General features: G+C 38.9%; 3 protein-coding genes across 5 annotated transcripts; 2 read left to right on the top strand and 1 right to left on the bottom strand.

Moving 5' to 3' along the window:
• The first annotated feature begins 250 nt into the window (after positions 1 to 250).
• LOC121751358 (RHOMBOID-like protein 8) lies at positions 251 to 2978 on the top strand. The gene is made up of 6 exons (XM_042146083.1): positions 251 to 621; positions 1297 to 1460; positions 1545 to 1708; positions 1792 to 2057; positions 2138 to 2264; positions 2430 to 2978. The coding sequence occupies exons 1-6, from the start codon at positions 287 to 289 to the stop codon at positions 2550 to 2552; spliced, it is 1179 nt and encodes a 392-aa protein (XP_042002017.1). The 5' UTR covers positions 251 to 286; the 3' UTR covers positions 2553 to 2978.
• A 2861-nt stretch (positions 2979 to 5839) lies between these two features.
• On the top strand, positions 5840 to 9867 carry LOC121750265 (probable serine incorporator). Of its 3 annotated transcripts, none has more exons than XM_042144773.1 (7): positions 5840 to 5970; positions 6154 to 6405; positions 6864 to 7103; positions 7627 to 7738; positions 7816 to 7990; positions 8786 to 9026; positions 9382 to 9867. In XM_042144773.1, exons 2-7 carry the CDS (start codon positions 6222 to 6224, stop codon positions 9684 to 9686), a joined length of 1257 nt encoding a protein of 418 aa, XP_042000707.1. In that variant the 5' UTR covers positions 5840 to 5970; positions 6154 to 6221; the 3' UTR covers positions 9687 to 9867. The 3 variants fall into 3 exon arrangements, with proteins under 3 accessions (XP_042000707.1, XP_042000708.1, XP_042000709.1); XM_042144774.1 differs by having other exon boundaries at positions 5883 to 5970; positions 6160 to 6405; XM_042144775.1 differs by having other exon boundaries at positions 5912 to 6018.
• A 365-nt stretch (positions 9868 to 10232) lies between these two features.
• LOC121753004 (ubiquitin receptor RAD23b-like) lies at positions 10233 to 13574 on the bottom strand. The gene is made up of 12 exons (XM_042148134.1): positions 13385 to 13574; positions 12662 to 12823; positions 12469 to 12507; positions 12282 to 12379; positions 12156 to 12200; positions 11896 to 12073; positions 11692 to 11814; positions 11564 to 11614; positions 11367 to 11414; positions 11175 to 11284; positions 10598 to 10682; positions 10233 to 10503 (listed from the first exon to the last, which is right to left on the bottom strand). The coding sequence occupies exons 1-12, from the start codon at positions 13448 to 13450 to the stop codon at positions 10387 to 10389; spliced, it is 1122 nt and encodes a 373-aa protein (XP_042004068.1). The 5' UTR covers positions 13451 to 13574; the 3' UTR covers positions 10233 to 10386.
• Between the last annotated feature and the right edge of the window lie 10124 nt (positions 13575 to 23698).

The raw sequence follows: 23698 nt of genomic DNA, 5'->3' as shown, positions 1-23698 counted from the left end.
TTCACACCTCTTCTAAATAATCATCAATGAACATAGGTGGTTAAATTTGTAAAATGTTTATAGTAATAAATATGTATTCGGAATTAAAGGAACGAGGCTTGGAGACCTTGTACCTAACTTAACTGCACTTTAAATCTATTTCCCGCCACAGCCAAACAATATAAAGCATCTTCGCCAAGATACAGCTGTAAAAACCGCCACAACTCCACATCCATCTCTCTCTCTCTCTCTGAACCTAAAATCTAAATAATCCCCTCTTTCGACCAAACCCTTGAATCAAGTTCCGATGGCGGATAGTCCGATCCCAAAGCTCCAAACCTTCGTGGAGATCAAGTCGATTCCACCACACTCATTTGCGAGAATGTCGACTGAACTCAGCACGGAAGAGTTGCTCAAGGAGCACAGAATTCCATTCCCCTTTTTCAGGCGGATTTCCGAGAGAAAGGAGAGCACATGGATCATCTCTCTGTTCGTCATCCTGCATTTGATCGCTTTCGTCACAACCATGGCTGTGAATGATTGTTGGGGAAATTCTCACGCTCAGTGTGCCTTCAAGCAACTCGGTAGGTTCTCGTTTCAGCCGCTGTCGGAGAACCCCCTGCTCGGCCCCTCGGCCTCTACGTGAGTTTCTACTGCTTGAGTTTTCGATTACTTTTTTTAATTGAATGGAAAATGTATTGGATCGAGTTTATTTAGGGTTTTTAGAGGATATTTCTTTCTGTTTATTCTGAGTTCCTTTTTTGAACGAATTGATATTCAGAGTAGGTTGAATTGCTGTATATCTGCATAATGTGTAGGATTGATGACATATTATTGAAAATATAGATGCTTCTCAATTTCCTGAAATTTAGTTTTATGATTGATTTTTTAGATTAATGACTTAGGATTTATTCTTCAATCCTTGATATACAGATATGTAATGTTTTATTCAAACATCTTTAATGAATCAGCTGATTTTAAAGGGCTTACGCTAGTCCTGTGCTTCTTTGAAATTGGGATATGCTGTCTGGCAAGTTCAAATGGAAATTTTCCTCATTTGATTGGTTTTTTTAGATTAATGTATTAATCCTGCTTTGAGGGGATGTATAGACTTGTAGGCTTTGTTGAAACATTTTGAATGATCAACCAATTCCAGGGGTGGCTTATGCTTCCTGTTTCATTTATTTATTTTATGAAATTTGGATTGATCGTCCGATAAATTGATATATATGAAAAAAATGTCAATCTTTTGAAGGGTTAGAAATGCTTCTTTCAGTCTGAGTTTAAACATCTAAGGAATTTTTTTCCCTGCCACAGGCTGGACATAATGGGGTCGCTTCGACTAAGGTATCTGGAAAATGATAAACAATTATGGCGTCTTTTCACAAGTCCATGCTTGCATGCAGGCGTTTTCCACCTTATCATCAGCCTCTCTAGCATGACTTTTGTTGGAATTCACTTGGAGCAAGAGTTTGGACCATGTAAATTCTTTAGCCAAACTCGTTCTATTATACTTTTGTTTTGATGCACTTACTCATTCACTTACACTCATTCTATCTTTGCAGTAAGGATTGGAGTTATCTACATACTTTCTGCTCTTACGGGTTCTTTGCTAGCAGCCCTATTTCTACAAGACAGGCCTTCAGTAGCTTCGTCCGGGGCATTATTTGGATTGCTTGGTGCCACGCTATCTGGGCTTATCCAGAATTGGAAAGTTTACTCCAAAAAGGTTCTAGATGTTGCAATCCACTTTATTTATTTACTGATCGCATCTTAGCATAGACCAATGGCATCTCTTCGGTTAATGTGCAGTTTGCAACTCTCATTGCCTTTGCCACAATCTTATTGCTAAACTTCATCCTTGGCCTGATGCCACTCATCAACAACTTTTCAAACATTGGAGGATTTATCTCCGGCTTCACTGCTGGTTTCATGCTCCTGTTTAAACCCGAAACGAGGAAACTGCACCTAAACAGAAGAGGCATTTTTGATTATGATGTCAAGAGCTCCATCAAACTTGAGAGGAAGTTGGACATGCGAACTTCAAGGATTGTTTCTCTTGTCGTCCTCAGCCTTCTGTGAGTCCATGCTCTTCTTTCTGCTCTATATCTGTTCCTTCTTCCGGTGAAATCTTATCATAATTCTCCTCTTCATGCAGAGTTGCAGGAAGTGTTGTGGCCCTTCTCCAACACATGAATTTGAACAAATACTGTGCCTGGTGCAAGTACTTGGATTGTGTCCCCTCTAGATGGTGGAGCTGCAGTGACCAAACAATGGAATGCCAGGTATCTATACATCTACGGATCGTAGTATAAGAGATGATTTGTATCAAGGCTGTTTTCTTATAACATGAAAAACGCAGAATTTTTTTTCTTATTGGAGTATACCTGTACTTTAAACTTAATAGAACAGCAAGTGATATAAAGATTCTTGTTTTGTGCGTGTTGCAGGCAATGGTAAGTGCAGCACAGTTGACTCTGACTTGCTCCATCAATGGCAAGTATAGGGTGCTTCCCTATGCTAATGTTTCACATGCTAGGATTGAAGATCTCTGCAACCTCCTGTGCTCATAGAAGGCCGCTTTTCTCTCTACAGCTACACGGGTGGATGAACACAACACAATGATGTGCACGCACAGAACCAAAATTATCTTGCGGAGTAGCATTCTTCGGCAAAGCAACATGACAGTCGTTGTAATGTGTGCTATATTGGTGCCTGCTGGTATTTCTGCTCTGTGGCTCAGATACAGCACTTACCCTGTTTTCTGCTACATGACACTAGTTGAATTCTGGGAATTTTGAGGTGGAAACGTTCCAATGTGAAGTTTTAGCATGGTTCCAGTCGTTTGTTGCATACAATTCAAACAAAATGATATGTTAGTATATTTGGCTGCTGGCAAATAATGGTCGGTGCTCTGTGATTTTTTGACATTTGGATGACGATTGACAGGATGTTGGGGTCTGAGGCAGTTTGATGAATTGCTTCCGTGCACCATAATATGAAAAGGAGATATAAAGTTTGATGAATTGCTTCCGTGGGGTCTGAGGCAGTTTGGCTACTTGGGAATTAGAGCATTTCTTCATGATATGAAAAGGAGATAAACAGATTTTTTCATTAGCCGTGAAGAAAATTTACTAGCATAGGAATAGATGATCTTGAATTTAGCATCATTTCACTTTCTGTTTTGAAATAGTAAACAATAATTTTGTTGCATATGTTACAATTAAAGAGAAGATTTAGAAATACGAATATCACAAGTATAAGTTACATAGAAAATTGTATCAAAGCACATTGCTTTGTGAATATACACCAAAAATCAGTTAGCTTCGGAAGGAATAAAATAGGCCTAGGATATTTCAAACAATTTTGGCACTTAACTCCGGAGACAGGGCAAGGTATAAATAGTCCTTTTCCTAAAGGAATTTTAGTTTCCCCTTCGCTGCAGAAGCTTTCAACAACTGAAGACGACATGATGCCTTTTGAGCCCCTGCCAAGTTGGAGCATTCATCGGCAGACCCAAGAGTCACGGCAAAGTAAAGATAAATAGTGCACAGAACTACAAGGAGTGCGAGGGCTATCAAAAGGAATTGATGTCTCTGAACAAGGGTTGTGCAGCTTCCCAGTTCTGTGTCTCGCAAGTGTTGCTTCCTAGGTGAAGGTGGAGAGAATGCAGTCTGTGTCTGCGACCTCCGATGAGGTGAAGTTATAACTTTGTCAACAGCCATGTCCTGAATTGCTTTGCTCCTGTACATGTTTTATCCATGATATATGAGCTGGGTATAGCATTCAAAATGCAGTATCATCTCAAAGACAAAAAAGGGCTTCAAACACACGATAAACGAAACCAAACTGATTGCCAGACACAAAACAAACAAAGATGCATTGCTATTTGCTAAGCAATATTCTTGATTCATTGTAATCATTAATGAAGCTTAAATGTCGAAAGCTGCATAGAAATTCAATCAGGATGAGTTCGTTACCACACACTGTATCTACGCTATCTAGAAATAAGCATAGCATAGGGTTCGATTTGTTGCTGCATATTAGCTTATTCCTAAAGTGAGAATGCATTCATTCAGATTAATGCAAACCAAGTACAGTATAATCATGAAATATAATCATAATTAATCACTACATTTAAAACCTAACAAGACTATAAGGTGTGAATGTCATTAACTTCATGTCAACACTTTTCTTTTCTTAAGAAATTTAATTCCATCAAGAAAACACACACACACACAAAAGATAAAGCAACATAATTTCACAGCATTGAACAAACAACAAATTAAACCCTAAATATGATTCCAAATTATTATTTAATCCAATAATCTCCTCAAATTCCACTGCATTCTTTCTTTCCCCAAATCACCAATGCCAGATCAGATCAAGAAAACTATTTTAGAATAAAATCGCGTATCTCAGAAATTCAACTAGATCCGAACTCTGAAGCCCTAATCACAAAATCCTATCTTTCCACTAAATCGTAAACAATAAACGGCAAAAAACTCCAAACTAACACGCAATTAATAAAGAATACGATTAGCGCACTTCACCCAAACCTAAATCATAAACACCCCACACAAGAGAAGCGAGAAAACAGGCAGATCTAATCTAAATCAAGAACATACCTTCCTGTCGCTGACAAGAGAAGCTTTAACGAAAAGACACTGACACGGGTTTCTTCAAACCCAAATAATTGAATTGGTTTTCTACGTATCTAATACTATCACTCAACGAATTTTTCTGCGAATTTGTGATTCCTTTTTTACGGGCTTGTGACTCGGGTAGATATATAAGTAGAGTTGCCGGCGAGAACGCGCTTCGCACTTTCCAACAGTGGAGAGAGCGACGCAACTAGAAATGGGTTGGGAAACAAGAGAGAGAGACACACTCTTATTTTCTTTTTTCTATTTTTAGACTATTGCATTTATAATTTATATCATGGTTTGTTTTGTTCATTTTAATATTTACTCGGTGGGTAATATCATTTTGTCATTTAATGGTTTTGACTTTTCTACTCATTTTCAAAATCCATATTCTTTATTTTTGAAAATAAATAAAATTACAATGGGTCTTTAATGTGCAAGAGCAAAGATCATAAATTAGACGAAACTATTTCATTAAGTCATAAATGAAAATATCACACTTTCGGTGGATGATTTTGAATAAAAAAAAACAAAGTAGTATATGAATGAAGTGCAAAAAATATATCCATTCAAAAATCTCATTATAATGTACACCATCTAATTCAAAATCCAAAATTTCATTAACATATATTATTAGTTAACAAAAATTATCTCCTCGCGTAAAATATTTCATTTTTTAGCAAGAGATTTTATCAATATTATTTACTGTGCTGTGCTAACTGCTATGTGAATAGAGAAAAATAAAAGAAATGATAAAATAAAGAAAGTACTAATGTTTACCATTTTGAATGGGACATAAAGAAAATACAAAATGTGTCAACTTTAATAGTATATACCAGTATTTGCTATTGATGAAACTTTTGTGGAGGTGAGACCGATATTTTAGCATTTGAACTTCAAAGGTGTACAACTATTGGTTTAGGCTTTTATTGAGGTTGACCCTATTAATAGGAACTAATTTTTGACATTACCGGTTGATCATGTCAAACTACAAGGCAGAAAATGGCCATGTAACAGTAACACCTATCTTTTTAGTTGATGTCAAGTTTGTTTAATATATTGGGTCAAATTATCAAATACTAACATGTATTGCGTAATTGGGGATTTTAGATAAAGTATAATAATATATTGGGTCAAAATATCAAAACTACTAATATAGAATTATTTCTGTTTTGGGGTCATCTCAGAATAACATGGAATTTTAGGGGTGCTTATGTATTATATGCAAGTATTATAGAGTCATAGATGAGAATGAGATAGATAAAATCAAAATTGATCATATTATTCTTCTCTGCAGCTGACACGCCTTTTCTCAATCTTCCATTCCTCCTCACCCAGTTAGGAGGTATGATCGAACCATTCAACCTTCTATATGCGTGTGCGTGATTTGCTGGTAGTAAAAAAATTGTTGAATTATCCTCTAGGCTTTAAATTTGATTGAATTTGCCTAGGGTTTTACGATTCCGACTTATCTTGAATGATGCTAACAAATTGAATTCATGTTGATCGGTCAATTTTTTTTCCGTAGCTGTAGGGTTTGAATATATTTGCAAAACCAGTTGATCATCGTTCGCTGAGGTCTCGCATACAACCAAGATGTGGGCTGCTTCATGCCTAGCATCATGCTGCGCTGCCTGCGCTTGCGACGCGTGCCGGACTGTCGTGTCAGGGATCAGTCGGCGCTCGGCTCGCATTGCTTACTGTGGTCTCTTCGCGCTTTCGCTGATTGTCTCGTGGATTCTTCGCGAGGTTGCTGCTCCCCTCATGGAGAAGATTCCTTGTAAGTGCTTCCTTGGTGTCATTGGATTTTGGGAACTCAGTTTGTTTTGTATTATTGAATTTTATAAACTCAAGCTCAAAACTCTGTGCATTGTTTTTCCCCCTCTTGATATGTTGATGTTGATGAATTGTGATTTTGTGTCAATCAGTTAAGAGTTTTCAAATAACATGTTAGCAAAAGTTTAATACAGTATATAAATTCGATTTATCCATCTGGGTTGTTGAGTCGCCCATGTTTTGATGTTCTAGCTGTACTCTCTGTTGGGAAATGATAAGGGGAGTCCTTAATATAATGGGTATAGATTACTTCCACTGCTCTGAATCGAAGGGAGGTTAAGGGATGAGCTAAACAAAATTTTGAAGGTTTTTGTAAAAAAGGCTACATTTTCTGTTAATGTGTAGTTTTTTGTTACTTCTTGTGATGCAATGTGATCTGATAGTGTTATAAATTTTTTTAAGGGATCAATCATTTTCACCAAACTCCAAATAGAGAGTGGTTTGAGACAGATGCAGTATTGCGAGTGAGCTTGGGAAATTTCTTGTTCTTTACCATCCTTGCTATTTTTATGATTGGTGTGAAGAACCAGAAGGATCCTCGGGATAGTTTGCACCATGGGGGCTGGATGATGAAAATCATTTGCTGGTGCATTTTGGTGATACTGATGTTCTTTCTCCCCAACGGGATCGTGAGCTTCTATGGTAGTACATTTTATATTTATGGCCCATATTATGTATATGTTCCCATCATTGTGCTGTCTCCACAAAGGTCAAAATTCAAAATTTGAATTTTCAATGCAATTTGAATAACAGACTTTTCTTGTGGCCTTGGATGCACATTGTTATTTGGACTTAGAATTGAGCTAAGAGATCCAAAAATTTTATTGGAATATCTGGATGATCTTATTGCTTAATATTGTGAAAAAACTTGTTTGTGTTGATAAATATTGTCTCTATTTTGCTGAAGACCTTGCTTAAATTCTTTTGAATTCTACCTACAAGTGGAAGGAACATGAACAAGAGGAATTGTTCCTATTGAAGTTCTGTTTATAATGAAGCGAAACTATATGATTATATTTCTATTCTAATGAATGACCCAATGCAAGTAACAGCCCTGAATCACTTTCACTAGACTCAGCAAAACATCTAAGTAAAGGAAACCAATAACATAATAACTTGTCTAGATGTGATATTATTCCTTATTAGTTTTGAATTATAATTGCAGAGTCTATTTCCAAGTTTGGATCGGGTTTGTTCCTTCTTGTTCAAGTTGTACTTCTACTAGATTTTGTTCATGGATGGAATGACAAATGGGTTGGATATGGTGAACAGTTTTGGTGAGCTATTCGTTTTGTTTATTTACATACCTATAGCAAATTTATTTCCACTCACTGTTGTTTCCTGTGCTTTTCAGGTTTGTAGCATTGCTTGTGGTCTCACTTGTTTGCTACGTGGCATCCATTTTGTTCTCAGCCCTGCTCTTCTATCTTTTTACCCCATCCGGAGTTGATTGTGGACTCAATACCTTTTTCATTGTGATAACATTGATCTTCGTTTTTGTGTTTACTATTGTCACATTGCATCCATCAGTAAGTTTCTGAACTTTATGTAGTTACATTAATCAATCCTCTATAATCAAAATGGTGATCATAAACTATTGCTGGGATTGCATTGCCCTGGGAAAATGTTAAACTGTTTGTGCTTTACAATTTGGCCATAGACACATCACATCTGTTCCTTACTTAAGATGTAGTAGTTCATATTATCCAGACTCTCATGTTGGCCTCAGATATATAAGGGAGACATCGTTAGTCATTACTCCCTCCGTTTTTTAAAAATAACTATTTCCATTTTGGTGGGCCGTTCCTTAAAAATAGAAACTTTAGAATCTTTCTATTTTATAACATGGACCCCACAATCCACTAACTCTACTTTCACTACTTTTTATCTTCATCTCTCTTACTTTACTCATTTTTCTCTTCCTCTCTCTTACTTTACCAATTTTTCTCACTTACTTTACCAATTGTGCATTAAAACCCGTGTCGTTTCAAATGTTTCTATTTTTTGAATACGGAAGGAGTATATGATTCCTATATTGTGTCTTTCCAAAAGCAATTTTTTTTTGAAGCATGACTTTCTTTTGGATTAACAATGTTGGCTTTTGAGTATGTAGAATGTGTGGTTACATGCCGATATTAAATAAATCATCATATCACTTCATGAACTTGTCTGGCATTGTTATGCTTACTATTCTCCTCATCTCTAGTCATCAGCTTCTTTCTGTTGCTTTGCATGTTAGTATAGAAATATTATCTATTATAGTTATTGTTTTCAGTATGCAAGATTGCTATGAATTCTGATCTTAATATGCTCTGAATGAATAGGTAAGCGGAAGCATTCTGCCATCTTCGGTTATATCTTTATATTGCATGTACCTCTGCTACACTGGGCTTGCTAGTGAACCTAGGGATTATGAATGCAATGGTCTTCACAAGCACTCTAGAGCAGTTTCAACCAGTAGTCTTGCCCTTGGGTTGCTCACAACAGTTTTATCTGTTGTATATTCTGCTGTCCGAGCAGGATCTTCTACAACGTTGCTTTCTCCTCCAAGCTCTCCAAGAGCAGGTTAGTGAATTTTTATATTAGTTCACAATGATATCATGAGTGTTTTGTACTAGTTGGCCATTCTAATAATCCACATGAAGAATTGTGTACAATTGGAGTTATTTCCCATACAAACATATGATTCCAGAAAAAAGAACTGAACTTCTACACATTAGAGTAGGTTGTTAATTGTAAATGCCTTTTTTCCCCTTCTAACCAAAAGGCATGTTCCAATGCATTTCTCTTGCATATTTTCTGAACCTTTTTTCAGTGGAAATAAAGTGACTGGGGGGGTAGACAAGTGGAAACAATGTCTAGGAATTGACTATCTTTTTTTCCTTGTTTAAATGGTTCGTTTTTGGTTCATCATGCTTAGGTTCTGGGAAGCCATTGCTACCATTGGACAAGGCAGACGAGCATTATGAGGAGAAAGAGAAAGAGAAAGAGAAAGAAAAGTCTGTCACATACTCGTATTCATTTTTCCACTTGATCTTCTCCCTAGCTAGCATGTATTCTGCCATGCTGCTGACAGGATGGTCGACCTCTGTTGGAGAGAGCGGGAAGTTGGTCGATGTAGGTTGGCCGTCTGTCTGGGTTCGTATTGTAACTGGTTGGGCTACCGCTGCGTTGTTCATCTGGTCCCTAGTTGCACCAGTCCTCTTCCCCGACAGAGAATTCTGATGAACCAATGTAATCCAGACGGATGTAAGCGTGTAGATTAACACTGACTTTCAAGATTGCCGATGGAACTTGTACTATTTGGTTGTGCTTTCATGTTGCTCCAGATTTTTGTTTTGTTTGTAAATAAGTACCAAAGTATGTGGCTTTAATAAATATATATATGGAATGGAAGTATTAGAAAGTCTGGTGGCGTCAAATTTAAAACCGCAGTCGTATTTATCATCATTCTTTTTGTCAGAACACAATCGCAAAATCTTGATGCCGAATCCTTTCATACTCTTTGTCTAAACTAATTAGGCAATGTAAATTTTTATGCACGTTGAATTGGCACAATGCATTCCAGTGTTAATTTAAGTTTTGTTGATCACAATTAGAATTTAATTAGCAGGGTGCAGATGCAACAAAGTGTGCCTCGGATGGAGCAGCAAAGCTCCGTCCGATAGATACAGTTGGCTATCAAATCCAGCCATCAAGCAACGAAAAACGATTTTCTTTTAGTTGATCGGTTGTCAAGTATGCTAGGGCAGAAGAAGCAAGCAAACAAGCTTTAGTTGATCAACATTATTAGTAATAAATTGTCAATCCACACCTCAACCAACACCAAACATATATATCATTCAAAATGTTAACAAGGAAAAATTCTTTCAACCGTGTTGTGGTTAACTTAAAAAAAATCTTCAATCTAAACCTGTCAGCGCCTTCAATCTTCAAAATCTCCAGCGTTTTCCAACAAGTAGTTCACTGCTAGTTCTTCGTTGCGGTCACAAGCTAAAAATGCCTCGATCACAAGAGCTCTATCGAATCCCATGGCTTCCATCTAGAAAATGATGCTAGTTTAGTAATGTTACTATGCAAAATACAATTCTCAAATTAGTATATAAAGGAGCCAAGGCATTTGGCATGTTTCATACTCTTTCGATAGCCTCCTGTTCAGCAGGTGTGACACTGACGGCGTGAGGCATGTCCTGGTCCTGGTCAGCCTGATCGAATATATCCCTGGAACAAGGAGATGTTCACATCAAAAAACACAGGTGCATCAAGAGATAATGTTCGAAATTTTAGAATGCATAAACTTTTAAATGCAAGGAAATCTTACATCAAAATGGGAATCGACATGTTAAAGAGGGGCCAGAGGAAAACTAAAGTGAAACACTTAGAAAACTCCATCCACAATGCCAGAGGAAATAGTAAAACTGATGACTACTACCTCACAGCACTACCAAATTTGGCAGAACAATTAGCTTGAAGCATATGCCAAGCAGATTTTGAGAGGAAAGGAGAGGTGACGGGAGCAGTGATGTTTAACAGGAAACCTTACTCACGATGCCATAGGATAATGTATAAAATTACTAAAGCAGGCTCCACAGTAGTACCAGATTTCACACAGTAAACAGATCAAAGCACAGGTCAAGCAGTTTGACGTTTATGTGAAACTTATGAGACCCAAACCCCGCATGCTGATTTATATAGCAATATCTTAATACTCACCCTTCAGAACCATCCACGGGTTCATTAATTAATTGGAGGAACTCCTGATGGTTTTCTTGTATGAGTCTCAGGAGTGAAGGATTTTGCTTTCCCAGCTCCTGAAGCATGGGCTGTAAAAGAAATAATTTTAGCTCTAGCCTCTAAGAAAAAAAAACATTAACACAGACAAATATATAGTTACACAAAGGCAACCTGTAGAATTTGTGGATTAGCTTGAACCAGTGAACGCAGTGCTTGAAACTGGATCCAAACAGAGCAACTTTAGTAACATAGCTCAAAAACATTTAGGAGGACTAAGAGGGATAGACAATACATTAGAAAATAGGATCTCAAAAGCATTTCCAAAATGTCAACAGATTTTAAAGGATCCATGGTGAAAAAAAAATCACCTGCTGGTTGTTCCTGAGGAAACCAAGGGATCCAGCACCAGAAATAGCCTCCTGGAGGGTTTCCAATGGAAGGTAAGGAACACGAGAAAAAACAAGAAATATGAAGCAGCGCCAGGATGATGAAGAACCTGAGGAAACAAATTCAATGGGGATGAGTTCGGTCCTCCTAAAGCTGGTGGACCAGTTGAATCCATCAAATCTACTGGAGGTTGAGCCAATGGAACATCGACTTCTGTGCTCTCAGGGATTCCCTGATAGAGGAAAATAAAGATTCAGTGCAAATTCCAACCACCATAGATAAAAGTAAAACATAAAGGTAAATCAAACCATACTGAATACAAGTAATCGACAGCTCTTTCTGGATTATTGTATGCGGCTCGAAGAGCACGTCTCACTGTCTCTTTGTCCCAACTACCACCACCCATATCAATAATTTGTTGAATAGTGTGGTCAATATTATCAGAAGCAACTAAACTGGAAGCAGCTTCCTCGTATGATCCAGATTTGTCACTGTAGCAACAATATAACTATTGCTACCAAATATCCAAAAATTTTACACAAGCATGTAGAAAAAACACAAAAAGTACCATACTTTTCTAACGGAGCAACAGAAACTGGTCCGGTGATCTTAGGAGCCCTACATAGTGAAAGTAACATGATATCATGTATATATAACCATTATTAATGTAGCAAATTCTGGTGTTTTACAACAACTCACGGTACAGATGGTTGAGCTTCAGCTACAGGAGCCGGAGCCGGAGAAGGATTACTAACTGGAGCAGCTTGATTACTAGATGGTGCAGCAGTGGAAGCAGGCTGCAGAAACAATTAAATTGTTAACTGTCTCAAAACATAACCAACAATAAAATACAGATGAAGAAACACGTGCATTCCAATGCTAACACCTGAGAAGATGTTGACGCACTTGAGCTCAAGCTTTTGCTCTGTAAAAAAAAAAGAAAAAGCAGGGAAACAAGGTGTTCAATGAGGCTTGTATACAATTTTTTCAAGAATAATATGTTGGTGGCACAGACAGCACGGCTAGTGCAGTATTATTACAATCTGTACATAGCATAAAACCTAGGTCGAAGTGGTCACCTTGCTTAGCATGACAACAAGAAAGCCATCTTCGGAGACCTTGTTATCAGCTAAGGTACTTTCATCTTTCAACACTTTCCCATTATAAATCAGTAACTGCTGACCACATGGATAATTATCTTTTCCTTGCACATCTTCGATACATTTCTTAACAGCCATTATCTAGAACAGAGGAGTATCCAGATCTTGATCAGTCGACAACAATGAGGCAGAACACTAATATAACACGGTAATTAAATAGAAAATAACAGATTCATATCACCACAAGTAACAACACATTACACATCCACCACAATTTTCACTGACTCCCTGTCATTTCAAATTGCAAAAAAAAAATCCCACAAAAAGTTAAAAAACAGAGAGTTACTGCACCAAGATGATAGCTTTTTTTCTATAGACAACCAAATCCTTTTAACAATTTCATCTTCTACTAATTAGAAAACCAAAGAAAGTCAATTGACATAATCTATAACTACTAATTTCCTTTGAATTGCCTTGGCAATTAAACACGAAAGGGTCATCAACAACCCCACATTGTCAAATACTCCATAATTTCAAAAGGTAGGGATAAAACCTCAACAACAGAACAACGGCTAGTGCTGAAGCTGAAAGTGTGGTATCAGATGCAGACCCAAAAAACAACTTTGAAATTAAAATTAAATTCAACACTAAAAATGCAATTATTATTGACGTTGGGAGAGGGGAGAAAGAGATGTTACTGACGGTATCGGTAGCATGGACGCTAATTTGAAAGTGGCTGCCTTTGAGAGTTTTGACGGTGAGCTTCATATCGGCGAATTCGAACAGTTTTAATCTGAAAAAATGTTAGATAATTGAGAAATATACAAACCCTAGAAGCACACTATGGATCGAGAGAGGAGAGGAGAGGAGTGAATTGAGATTTGAGAGAATGAAAAAGTGCACCAAAAAGAAATCTTGGATGTTTTCAAATCAATTTTACATTGAATTTGGCACGTCCGCTGCACGTGACTTGCATTTTTTTTTAATAGGAGTATTAAATTTTAATCTAATTGTATTTACCTTTTTCCACACCTAATCTTAGTATTGTGATTGTATAAAAGCAATTTCAATGTTGATCATATAAGTAAAAGATAAAAAAAAAACACTGGAAAATAAGGTTTGGTTAAGTTAGTTGCAAGTTTTAATTAAGTGGTTGTTGTGTCTCGTTTTTTTTTTGCTAAATATTTACTTTTCTTAAATTAAATGAAGTAAGTGGTGTGTGACTGATCCAATATATAGAGTATTTTGTTTTTCAAAATCCATTTTCAAAAGTTATTAGGAAAGGAATGTAATCATTGTATGTACTCCACAAGTTATAACTGAATGGACATGAAGCCCAGAACAAGCCCATTCACTTTCCCTCATATGAAATTATGGATACTGGTTTTTGTTTTCAAATTCACAGCATGTCCAAGCTCAACCTTTGTTGTTGTTCCAATTTGCTGGAGATCGTTAGTTTGCACTACAGCTATCTTATTCTTACGAGACAAAGTTATTTCATTATTAATAACGACACGCCAAATTATGAGCAATACTCACGAGTTAAGACATGTATCTGGTTAGGGAATACAAGATTCTTCAACTTATTTCATTATTAATAATGGCACCCCAAATTATGAGCACTACTCACGAGTTAAGACGTGTATCTAGTTTGGGAATACAAGTTTCTTCGACTCAATTATCTACATCATTTTCATGTATGTTTTGTGGGGTGTTAGTTGCAGTTATTTTTTTGAGTAAGAGCATCAACAATGGTGTGGAAATCCCGGCGGAATTCCCTGTGGAATTCCCAAAAACACCTCATGCCATGTCATACGGACTTCCCACTGCAGTGGCACGTCATACGGAATTCCCACTGCACAGTGGCGGAATTCCCTGCGGAATTCCCGAAGGAATTCCCATAATAAAAAAACATTTAATGCATTAAACGGGAATTCCACGGGCGTCAATGCAATGACGGACGTCCGCACGGAATTCCGCGGAACGCCGCGGAACTGCGAATTTCGTATCCGTGAAAGGGACACACAATGGCGGACATTTGCCACGAAATTCCCGCACGCCGGTGTGAATTCCGTGTGGACGTCTGCCATTGATGATGCTCTAAGGACATTTGTCTTCACATTGTAAAGTAGAGCAAGTATATGATAGCATATTCTCAATATATATAAACTAAAGTAGCATTGTTGAGGCGCAACACAAATAGAGACAATAATGTTTCCTTCAAGGATACGAGTCTTATACTATGAATATTTAGTTTAGATATATTAGGGATTTGCGTATCTTTTTCTATATCTTTGTTTTCTTGTTCATTAAGTTAGTAGCATTATAAATAGGAGTTATTGTTATCACTTTTTTCATTCAATCAATATAATATTTTCCCTAAACTTGTCTTGAGTATCAAGTATAATTATTGTTCCCTATTTGCTGCTGATCGGAGAACGTCTGTGAATCAGCAAATCCGTGAGCCTTCCTTCGAGCTTGTCGAAGGATTGATCACCCTATCCGTCCGAGAAGATAGATAGCCGGTCACGTTACGGAGGACGTCCGTAACAACTGGTGCTTTCATCGTGATCTCACCCTCCCACCATCTCGAACCGAAGCTACACCACTGCCCGACGGAAAACATTCCGCGCACAGCAACTGCTTTGGTTACCGAGTTCCGCCTATCCGCCGAGCTCTAGCCGCCGGACAACACTACTTCTGCAACGCCCGACGGGAAGGATTCCCGCGTGCCGCGTTGAAGTCAGACGATCATCATCTACCACAACCACGCTTCAGCCCGTCGACATGTCATACGACTACGCCGGTTATCATCGTCGTCAATACGACTTCCCTCAGGCCACACAGCCATTCCGTCCCTACCAGCCGGTCCAACCTCGTCGTGTAACCTGTTGGGACCCTCCGAGCAGCCGGGCGGAAGTACTCCGTCCGCCGTCGTGGCCTGATACAGAATCACCCTGGACCCGTCGGAGAAAGCCCACTTGCTGGGACCCACCATGGACCCGTCGGACCACTGCATATCAGCATTCTTCATCCTACGAGCTAGATATGTACTCGCCATCACCGCCTAAGCGCCGACCTACCTGTTGGGACCCACCGGCGCAACAGCAGGACCGCGGCTACCCGACCGTTGACCGGCCCCGACGCTCGGAGACGTGCTGGGACCGACCTCGCCCTCGGGAGGAGGTGAGAGCGCGAGTCCAGCCCGCCTCCCACCAGCCCCGCTACTCCACCGAAAAGCCAACGCGGGACCTGTACAGTCAGCCCGCGCGTGTGACCAGCCAAACTCCGGAGCAGCCACGTCTGCCGCTAATACGGGTCTCCCAGGCGGAGAAGTCAGAACGATCCAGGTTGGGTCTCTGCTGGCACTGCCCCGAGAAATGGGTGATGGGACATGTGTGTAAACAACGCATTCTCTGTTATGCGGATGATGGGGAGGAGTTTGAGGAAAACATTCAAGGTGAGAATTTAGCCGACGAGAAAACTGATAATACTCTCACGATAGTATTCGGTGATGATGTTCCCAATGACATTACCGATGTTCACAATGATGGCGCTCCTCTTGATGTTCCAAACAACAAGTCCCCTGGAGAGTTCCTCCAGAACAAAGGGATTGTCAAGAACGACAATGAGCCACCGCAAGTGCTCGTTGGGGTATATGATGAGAAGATTGGTGAAAAGGAGGAGACATTGCTAGAAGATAAAGAGGAGGATGGTTCTATTGGTGAAGTGGAGAAGATAATCGCCTCACTCAATGTTGTTCAAGTGTCATCCAAAAATGTTGTTGGAAATTGTTGGGGCAAGAAAGGAGATGATGCTTACACCGAATTGCCCGTAATTGCTTGTGTCAATGTGGATTTGAATGTCGGTGATGTTCCAAGTATGAATCATCGATCAACATCGCTCGACAAAGATGCAAGGTTGATCCCTCCGAGTAATGACATGCCATGCTTGGGCATTCTGGGAGGCGTGAACAAGCTTTTCGTTTTGGCATGGAATTTTGCCGACAACATTGGGTCTCCTTTGTTGACTTTTGACAAAGGTGATAAAGGGAGACATTCAGCTGCTCGATATGTGTTTGATCCAGGAGGAGACGTCTAGCTAAAGCTTTTGCTTTCAACTCTCGTCCTTGGTTCGTGGTTCCCACCTTGAGGACAAGGTGAATTTTAACCGTGGGGGAGTTGATACGAGTCTTATACTATGAATATTTAGTTTAGATATATTAGGGATTTGCGTATCTTTTTCTATATCTTTGTTTTCTTGTTCATTAAGTTAGTAGCATTATAAATAGGAGTTATTGTTATCACTTTTTTCATTCAATCAATATAATATTTTCCCTAAACTTGTCTTGAGTATCAAGTATAATTATTGTTCCCTATTTGCTGCTGATCGGAGAACGTCTGTGAATCAGCAAATCCGTGAGCCTTCCTTCGAGCTTGTCGAAGGATTGATCACCCTATCCGTCCGAGAAGATAGATAGCCGGTCACGTTACGGAGGACGTCCGTAACATTCAACTTGCAAGTATTCTCATATCGCAAGAATATACAAAAAAAATATTTAAAAAAATTGATGACGTTTAGATTCTTATTTATTTAATTAATTCTCTTTATCTAGATGAGAATGATATTAGATAGTAATTGGAATAAGATCTTCAACCACCCTCCCTAATTTATAGCTCATTTATGAAAAACGGCATATTTCAAAAAAAATCATATGAAAAAGGCCTAAGAGCATCTGCAACAGTGGACGGACGGTCCGTCCGTCCGTGCCGCTGGCAAGGACGAGCTCCGTCGGCGCTGCGCTCGCGCCGCTGGCACGGCGCTGCTCGATGCATCGAGCACGTCCGTGCCAGCGAGCAGCTGACGTGGCGCGCAGCGATTGGGCAACGACATAGCCGTTGCCTTTGAATATTTTTTTAAATTAAAAATCGTTTTTTAATAAAAAAAACCGATTAAAAATAAGGAAAAAAATATTTTTTCACTTCCCAAAAAAAATATATCCATTTTTTTACCGTTTTTTACCATTTAAAAAAAAATATTTTTTTCCTCCAAAAATACACATTTTCATCTATAAATACCCTCACTTTCACACCCAAAAATTCACACCACACTACACAATTCTCATCTTCATTCTCACATATCCATTCTCTTCTTCATTCTCCCATATTCATTCTCAATCTTTCTTCCACTCCTACAACATAACAATGTACGGCCAAGGCAATAACCCCCGGGCGCCCACGATTGGAACCCCGAATGGTTCTCTTCACAACCGTTTCCTAGTCCGGAAACGGAATATTCGGCCCCTCCTCAAACCCAAAGTTCGGGCGTTCCGGGTGGCTACCGGTCATACCCAATCGACCCAAGATGCCCCCGAAGGGCAATACGGGTGGACACCCGAGCCTAGACCGACCGCCCCCTCCCAAACTCCGACTCCTCCTACTCGCGGTGTCCGCACAACGTACACTTCGGCGGAGATGGATATATTGTTCGCGGCGTATTTGGAAATCTTCGAAGATCCGGTGGTTGGCACGAACCAATCCGGTGATCACTTTTGGTGGCGCATCGCTCGCCGGTACAATGAAAACCGGCCGCCGGGAACAATCGAGCGCAACGAGGGTATGGTGCGCAACGCCATCTACCGAGCCAACGAAGAAATTGGCAAGTTCAATGGCTATTTCCTCCAGGAAGAGCGGTCGGCGGGGAGCGGCCGGAGCGAGGTCGACATCATCACTGCCGTGATGAGCACCTACCAATCCATGAACTACAAGCCATTCAGGTATCCAAGCCCCTTGGCCTAGCGGTAAAGGGCGCTGGATGCCGCGTCCATCCTGGAGGTCACGAGTTCGACCTCTGGGAGGCGCATCTTGGGGATTAATTTCCCTTGGGGGTGATGGGTTCACTAGCCTAGACCCAGGAGCTGGGGGAGGTAGCCTGTACCCATGTCTGGGGGAGGCGGCCTGGACCCGTGCTTGGGGGAGGTAGGTGGACTCGTTTGTTCCCACCCAGACAACGAAGCGCAACTCGGTGGTAAGAACTTCACCTCCGACAGTTAGGTCGGGGGTCCGAGTCACTTCGGGGGGTAGATGGGGAACCATCGTTGATCCTCCTTTAAAAAGATGAAGAAAAAAAAACTACAAGCCATTCAAGTACCTCAACGTTTGGCAGGAGACGCAGACACACCCGAAGTATAGGGGAGGCATAACATCCTCCTCTAGCGGCTCCTCCAAACGGTCAAGGTCGGTATCTCTATCCGACGCCGGCTCCGAAGAAGTGGTTAGCCAACTCGCCGGAGCTAACTTGGGTAGCCCCGACGCCGCCCCGAGCGGTTCCCAACTCCGATCGCAAGGAAGGAAGAAGGCGGCGGCCAACCGCCGTTGAGCCGCGACTGCAACCGCCAATGCTCCCGAACCCGCTCCCGTTTCTCGTTCCATATGCGCCACCTGCACCCCCCACCAACTCGTTGTGGACCCTCTTGGCCCAACTCAATATGGCCGATAGGTCAACTATGACCCCCTCGCATCTTCGATCGCATGAGGCCATGATATTGGGCCTCCAAAGACAATTGGGGGTAGAGCTGTCGGATGAGTAGTCTTCCACGGGGTATTTTTAGCTTTTAATTATGTAATTTTTAATTATTAAGAGTTTAATTATGTAATTTTTTATTTTTAGAATTTTAATTATGTACTTTTTAATTTTTAGGATTTTAATTATATCATTTTTATTTTATTTGTCATTTGTAATATTATTTAGGTTTTTTAATGAATTTTAATATCATGGAAATGTTTTTGTTTAATTGAATTTTAAATTGAATTGTGCTCGTCCTTGCGGAAAAGCACAGCTGTGGGTGTTGTGCTCTTACCAGAGAGTAGGCAGAAAAAGTGGGGTCGGGCCCATAACCGTGCTCGCTGGCAAGAGCACGGTTGTGGGTGCTCTAATTAAATGATACTTGTGTGACTATATGTGTCTAGTTAATCTCGATCAAAACCTGAAATTTATATTGAATTTGACATTTTGGTATATAAAAAGTATAGCAACTAACTATATAAGCTAGATTGATCGAAATATAGAAGAGTTGGGCACAGTCATATCCTACTTATTTTATGGTTAAGTCTAGTACTAATTTTAACAAAAATTTTACGAGTTTAAGAAGCACCAGATCAGGCATGCGTTTATCACAATAAAACTAATTATCACTACCACATCCAATTGGAGTATCAAATAAGCTTAATTTTTGGAGTAATAAAGAAAAAAAGGACTCTGCTAGTAGATAGTGAGAAAAAATCGTTAACAGAACAAGTCTCATGCAATACATCAAATAATAAAGCTCCTATGATCCAATTAACCAATACCTAAATCCAAGAAAAAGGGGACTTCTCAGATAATCAAGCTGACACAAACACATCAGCAAACAAACAAATTATTATTAGCAACATCCTGGAACTAAAATATGAAAGCAGAACATGGAAGCATTGCTAACTTACCAAACAAACAATAAAAAAAGATAGCAATTAGGTTAGAAAAAAAATGGGTCTAATCATCGAATCCAACATCAACCTCTGGTACACTCTCTTGTATCCCTTAAATCATTCATCAACGAAAGGGGGAACACGAACACCTGTTTTAATCCGGATCTAACAGGGAAATAGTAACTTGTATTATGTCTTCTATTGCTTTTCGGTTCTTATTATTACCTACAGTCTTTGAAAAATAGAAACATTTGAAACGATATGAGTTTTAATACACAATTGATAAAATAAGAGAGAATAATTGGTAAAATAAGATAGAGATAAAAAAAGATTAACATAAGAGAAAAGAAGCGAAAAAAGTATTGGAAATAGAATTAGTGAATTGTGTGGTCCACTTCCTAAAATAGAAAATTTTGAAAATTTCTATTTAGAATAAATGGCCCAAAATGAAATAGTTTATATTTTTAAAACAAGGAGATGGCATAAGAGAATAAGATAGATAGATTGAAGGAAATAGTAAAATTAAATGGACAGAGAGAAAAATGAGTGATGTGTCCAATCGCCTAAATGATAGACGCGCAACACATTATTACACAAATATAATTACATCTTTTAATTAAGAGTGAACTACATTAAAAGTCTCTAACTTTTTGGTTTGTAACACTGCAGGTCCCTAACAAAAAAAAAATATCACCAGATGATCCTAACGTTAAACATAATCATTATCATATTTTTTAGCCACTTTTTGAACGAAAATGCCCAAATGGCTTGAAGGGCATTTTTGGCAATCCCTAAATTCACTGATATATAAATTCTGTCACATTTATGTCAACAACTTCTTACGTGATATCCTAATAAGTTCTGATACTTCATACGTGATTAAAGTTTTGTTAATATTTGTACAAAAAAAATCTTATATTCCTCTATTTCTAGTTAGTGGTAACAATATACTAAGTATATCATATAGGAAATTCATCGAAAAATAACAAAAATATAGAAAAGTGAAGTTATTTATGAAATAAAATCTGAATCAATAATACACAGAATAAAAAATATTTCATATTTAATTAAATGATACAGTATTATTTTCTTAAAACACTGACATTTAAAATATTTTTTCATTATATATCATCGAACTAATTTGTTAATGTAAGCCTAACTTTAAGACGATTTTATATTTATTAATATTTTATTAAGAATTATAATTTAATTAGTTCAAATTTTTAACATGAATATTCAATCTTTATATATAAATTTGCATAGTTTCTTGTCATTTATGATAAAATTGAAATATGAGTAATATTTTAAAAATATTCAAGCATGTGATATTAGCTATTTAATCCTTGTAGATTTTTTTAATTAATAATAGTATCTGAAATTAAGACAATGTAAATTTATAAATTAATACTGCAAAATTGGGATACTATCATAATAAATAAAATCGATCGGTAAATCAAGGTAACAAACAAATAAAAATTAGTGGAAATAGAAAACATCGAAAAAAATACCTGAAAGTGAGTTTTATAAGGAAGCAAGGGTCTCATTTAATTATTTTCATATTAACTAATGTAGATAATGATAAATATGTATATTATAAAAAAATTAGAAAGTGTAAATAATGACAAAATTTTAATTACGTATGAAGTACTAGAATTTATTAGAAAATTGCATAAGAAGTTGCTGACCAAAAATGTGACAGAAATCACATGTCAACAATATAATGGAGCGACAAAAATGCCCTTTTAGGGCCTAAGGGTATTTTGGTCTGAAAAATATGATTCGTGATTATATTTAACGTTAGGGTCCTCTGGCGCTAATTTCTTTTGTTAGGGACCTACAATGTCACAAACCGAAAAGTTAGGGACTTTTGATATAGTTCACTCTTCAATTAATAAATCAACTGTTAATATTCGAAGGTTACGTGCATGAAATGACGAAAATACGTCGATTACACAAAAACTGAAGAAAAATAAACTAATGAAAGATCGGGCCCCACGACTACAAATTAAGCAAGCTAATAAATCAAATTTTAATTTCGGTCAGTAACAATGTAAGGGTGTCCACTATAAGGCGGACACCGAAATAGCTCCGCCTCAGTTTTTGTCTATAGTCCCAAAATTTTGTTTCCGTCACTATGGTGGACACTTCCAATAGCCCCCAAATTTTATAATCAATTTTCATTTTAAAATGTTTTTAGTTTTAATCAGGTATAATTAAAATAATCGCAGTGTAAATAATTAGAAAACGAAGTAATTGGGGCCGAATATTCGTTCTATTGCAAACGGGTAAAATTATACAACGAATAATTAAAATAAAATACAACTAAAAACTCCGCCACCGTCTACTCGGTGTCGGAGTCGGCTTCCTCATCATCTTCTTCTTCTCCTCCTCCTCCTCCTCCTCCTCCCTCGCTGCTGCCGGCCGCGGTTTCCCCAGGAGCATCATCAACCAACCCCAGCCGACTCTCAATCCGAGTAATGAGCCTCTTGTAGACGTTCCTGACGTACGGGTCAGGTTTCACTCCGTATTTGCTGCATACATCTTGCAGTTGTTGCATCAACTGCACATCTATGTTATCTCTCAAGACCTCGTGGGGTTGCACCATGTGCTGTGGGATTGGGGCGGGCGGGGGGATGTGAGATCTGGACGCGGCAGCCGATAGGCGGGAGGCACTTCTAGCCCCTCTGGCGCTGCGAATAGAGGCCTGTTGTCCCGGGGGCCGTCGTCGCCTAGTGTGTGTAGCGGCTGGCTCTTCGACTTGCTCGTCGGGCTAATCGAACTCGTGCGAGCCGCTTCCACTGCTGTAGTCCCCGGCAAGGTTGTGCCTTGTGCGCTTCTGCCCAGGAGCTGTGTTGACCTCTTGGGCCACGATGGCCTTGAATTTCGGACAATCCGCGAGGACCAGATACTCCTCCCACTGGTGGGCAACAGTAGGGTATGGTCATTATCTGATTATCTCTTCGTTGAATTTGCACAAAAATGCCCTAGGCAGACCCTTCCGTATATTTTGAAATCTTCAGATGCCCATAACTTTTTCGTTACTCGTCCTTGTTGACTACTTGAAGTAGAGTTAGAAATCATATTTGATGGGAAACAGTAGGGTATGTTCATTATCTGAATATCTCTTCGTCGAATTTGCACGAAAATGCCCTAAACAGCCCCCTTCTACAGTATATTTTGAAATTTTCAGAGTCCCATAACTTCTTCGTTAGTCGTCCTTGTTGACTACTTCAAGTAGCGTTAGAAATCATATTTGATGGGAAACAGAATGGTATGGTCATTATCTGATTATCTCTTCGTCGAATTTGCACGAAAACGCCCTAGGCAGCGCCTCTATCGTATATTTTGAAATCTTCAGAGGCCCATAACTTGTTCGTTACGCGTCCTTGTGGACTACTTGAAGTAGCGTTAGAAATCATATTTGATGGGCAACAGTAGGGTATGGTTATTATATGATTATTTCTTCATCGAATTTGCCCGAAAACGCCCTAGGCAGCCCTCTCTTCCGTAAATTTTGAAATCTTTAGAGGCCCATAACTTCTTTGTTACT

Source organism: Salvia splendens, chromosome 10 (assembly GCF_004379255.2).
Source record: "Salvia splendens isolate huo1 chromosome 10, SspV2, whole genome shotgun sequence".
Lineage (NCBI taxonomy): Eukaryota > Viridiplantae > Streptophyta > Magnoliopsida > Lamiales > Lamiaceae > Salvia > Salvia splendens.
The sequence above is the reverse complement of the archived record's forward strand: the minus strand, read 5'-3'. Positions and strand labels throughout refer to the sequence as shown.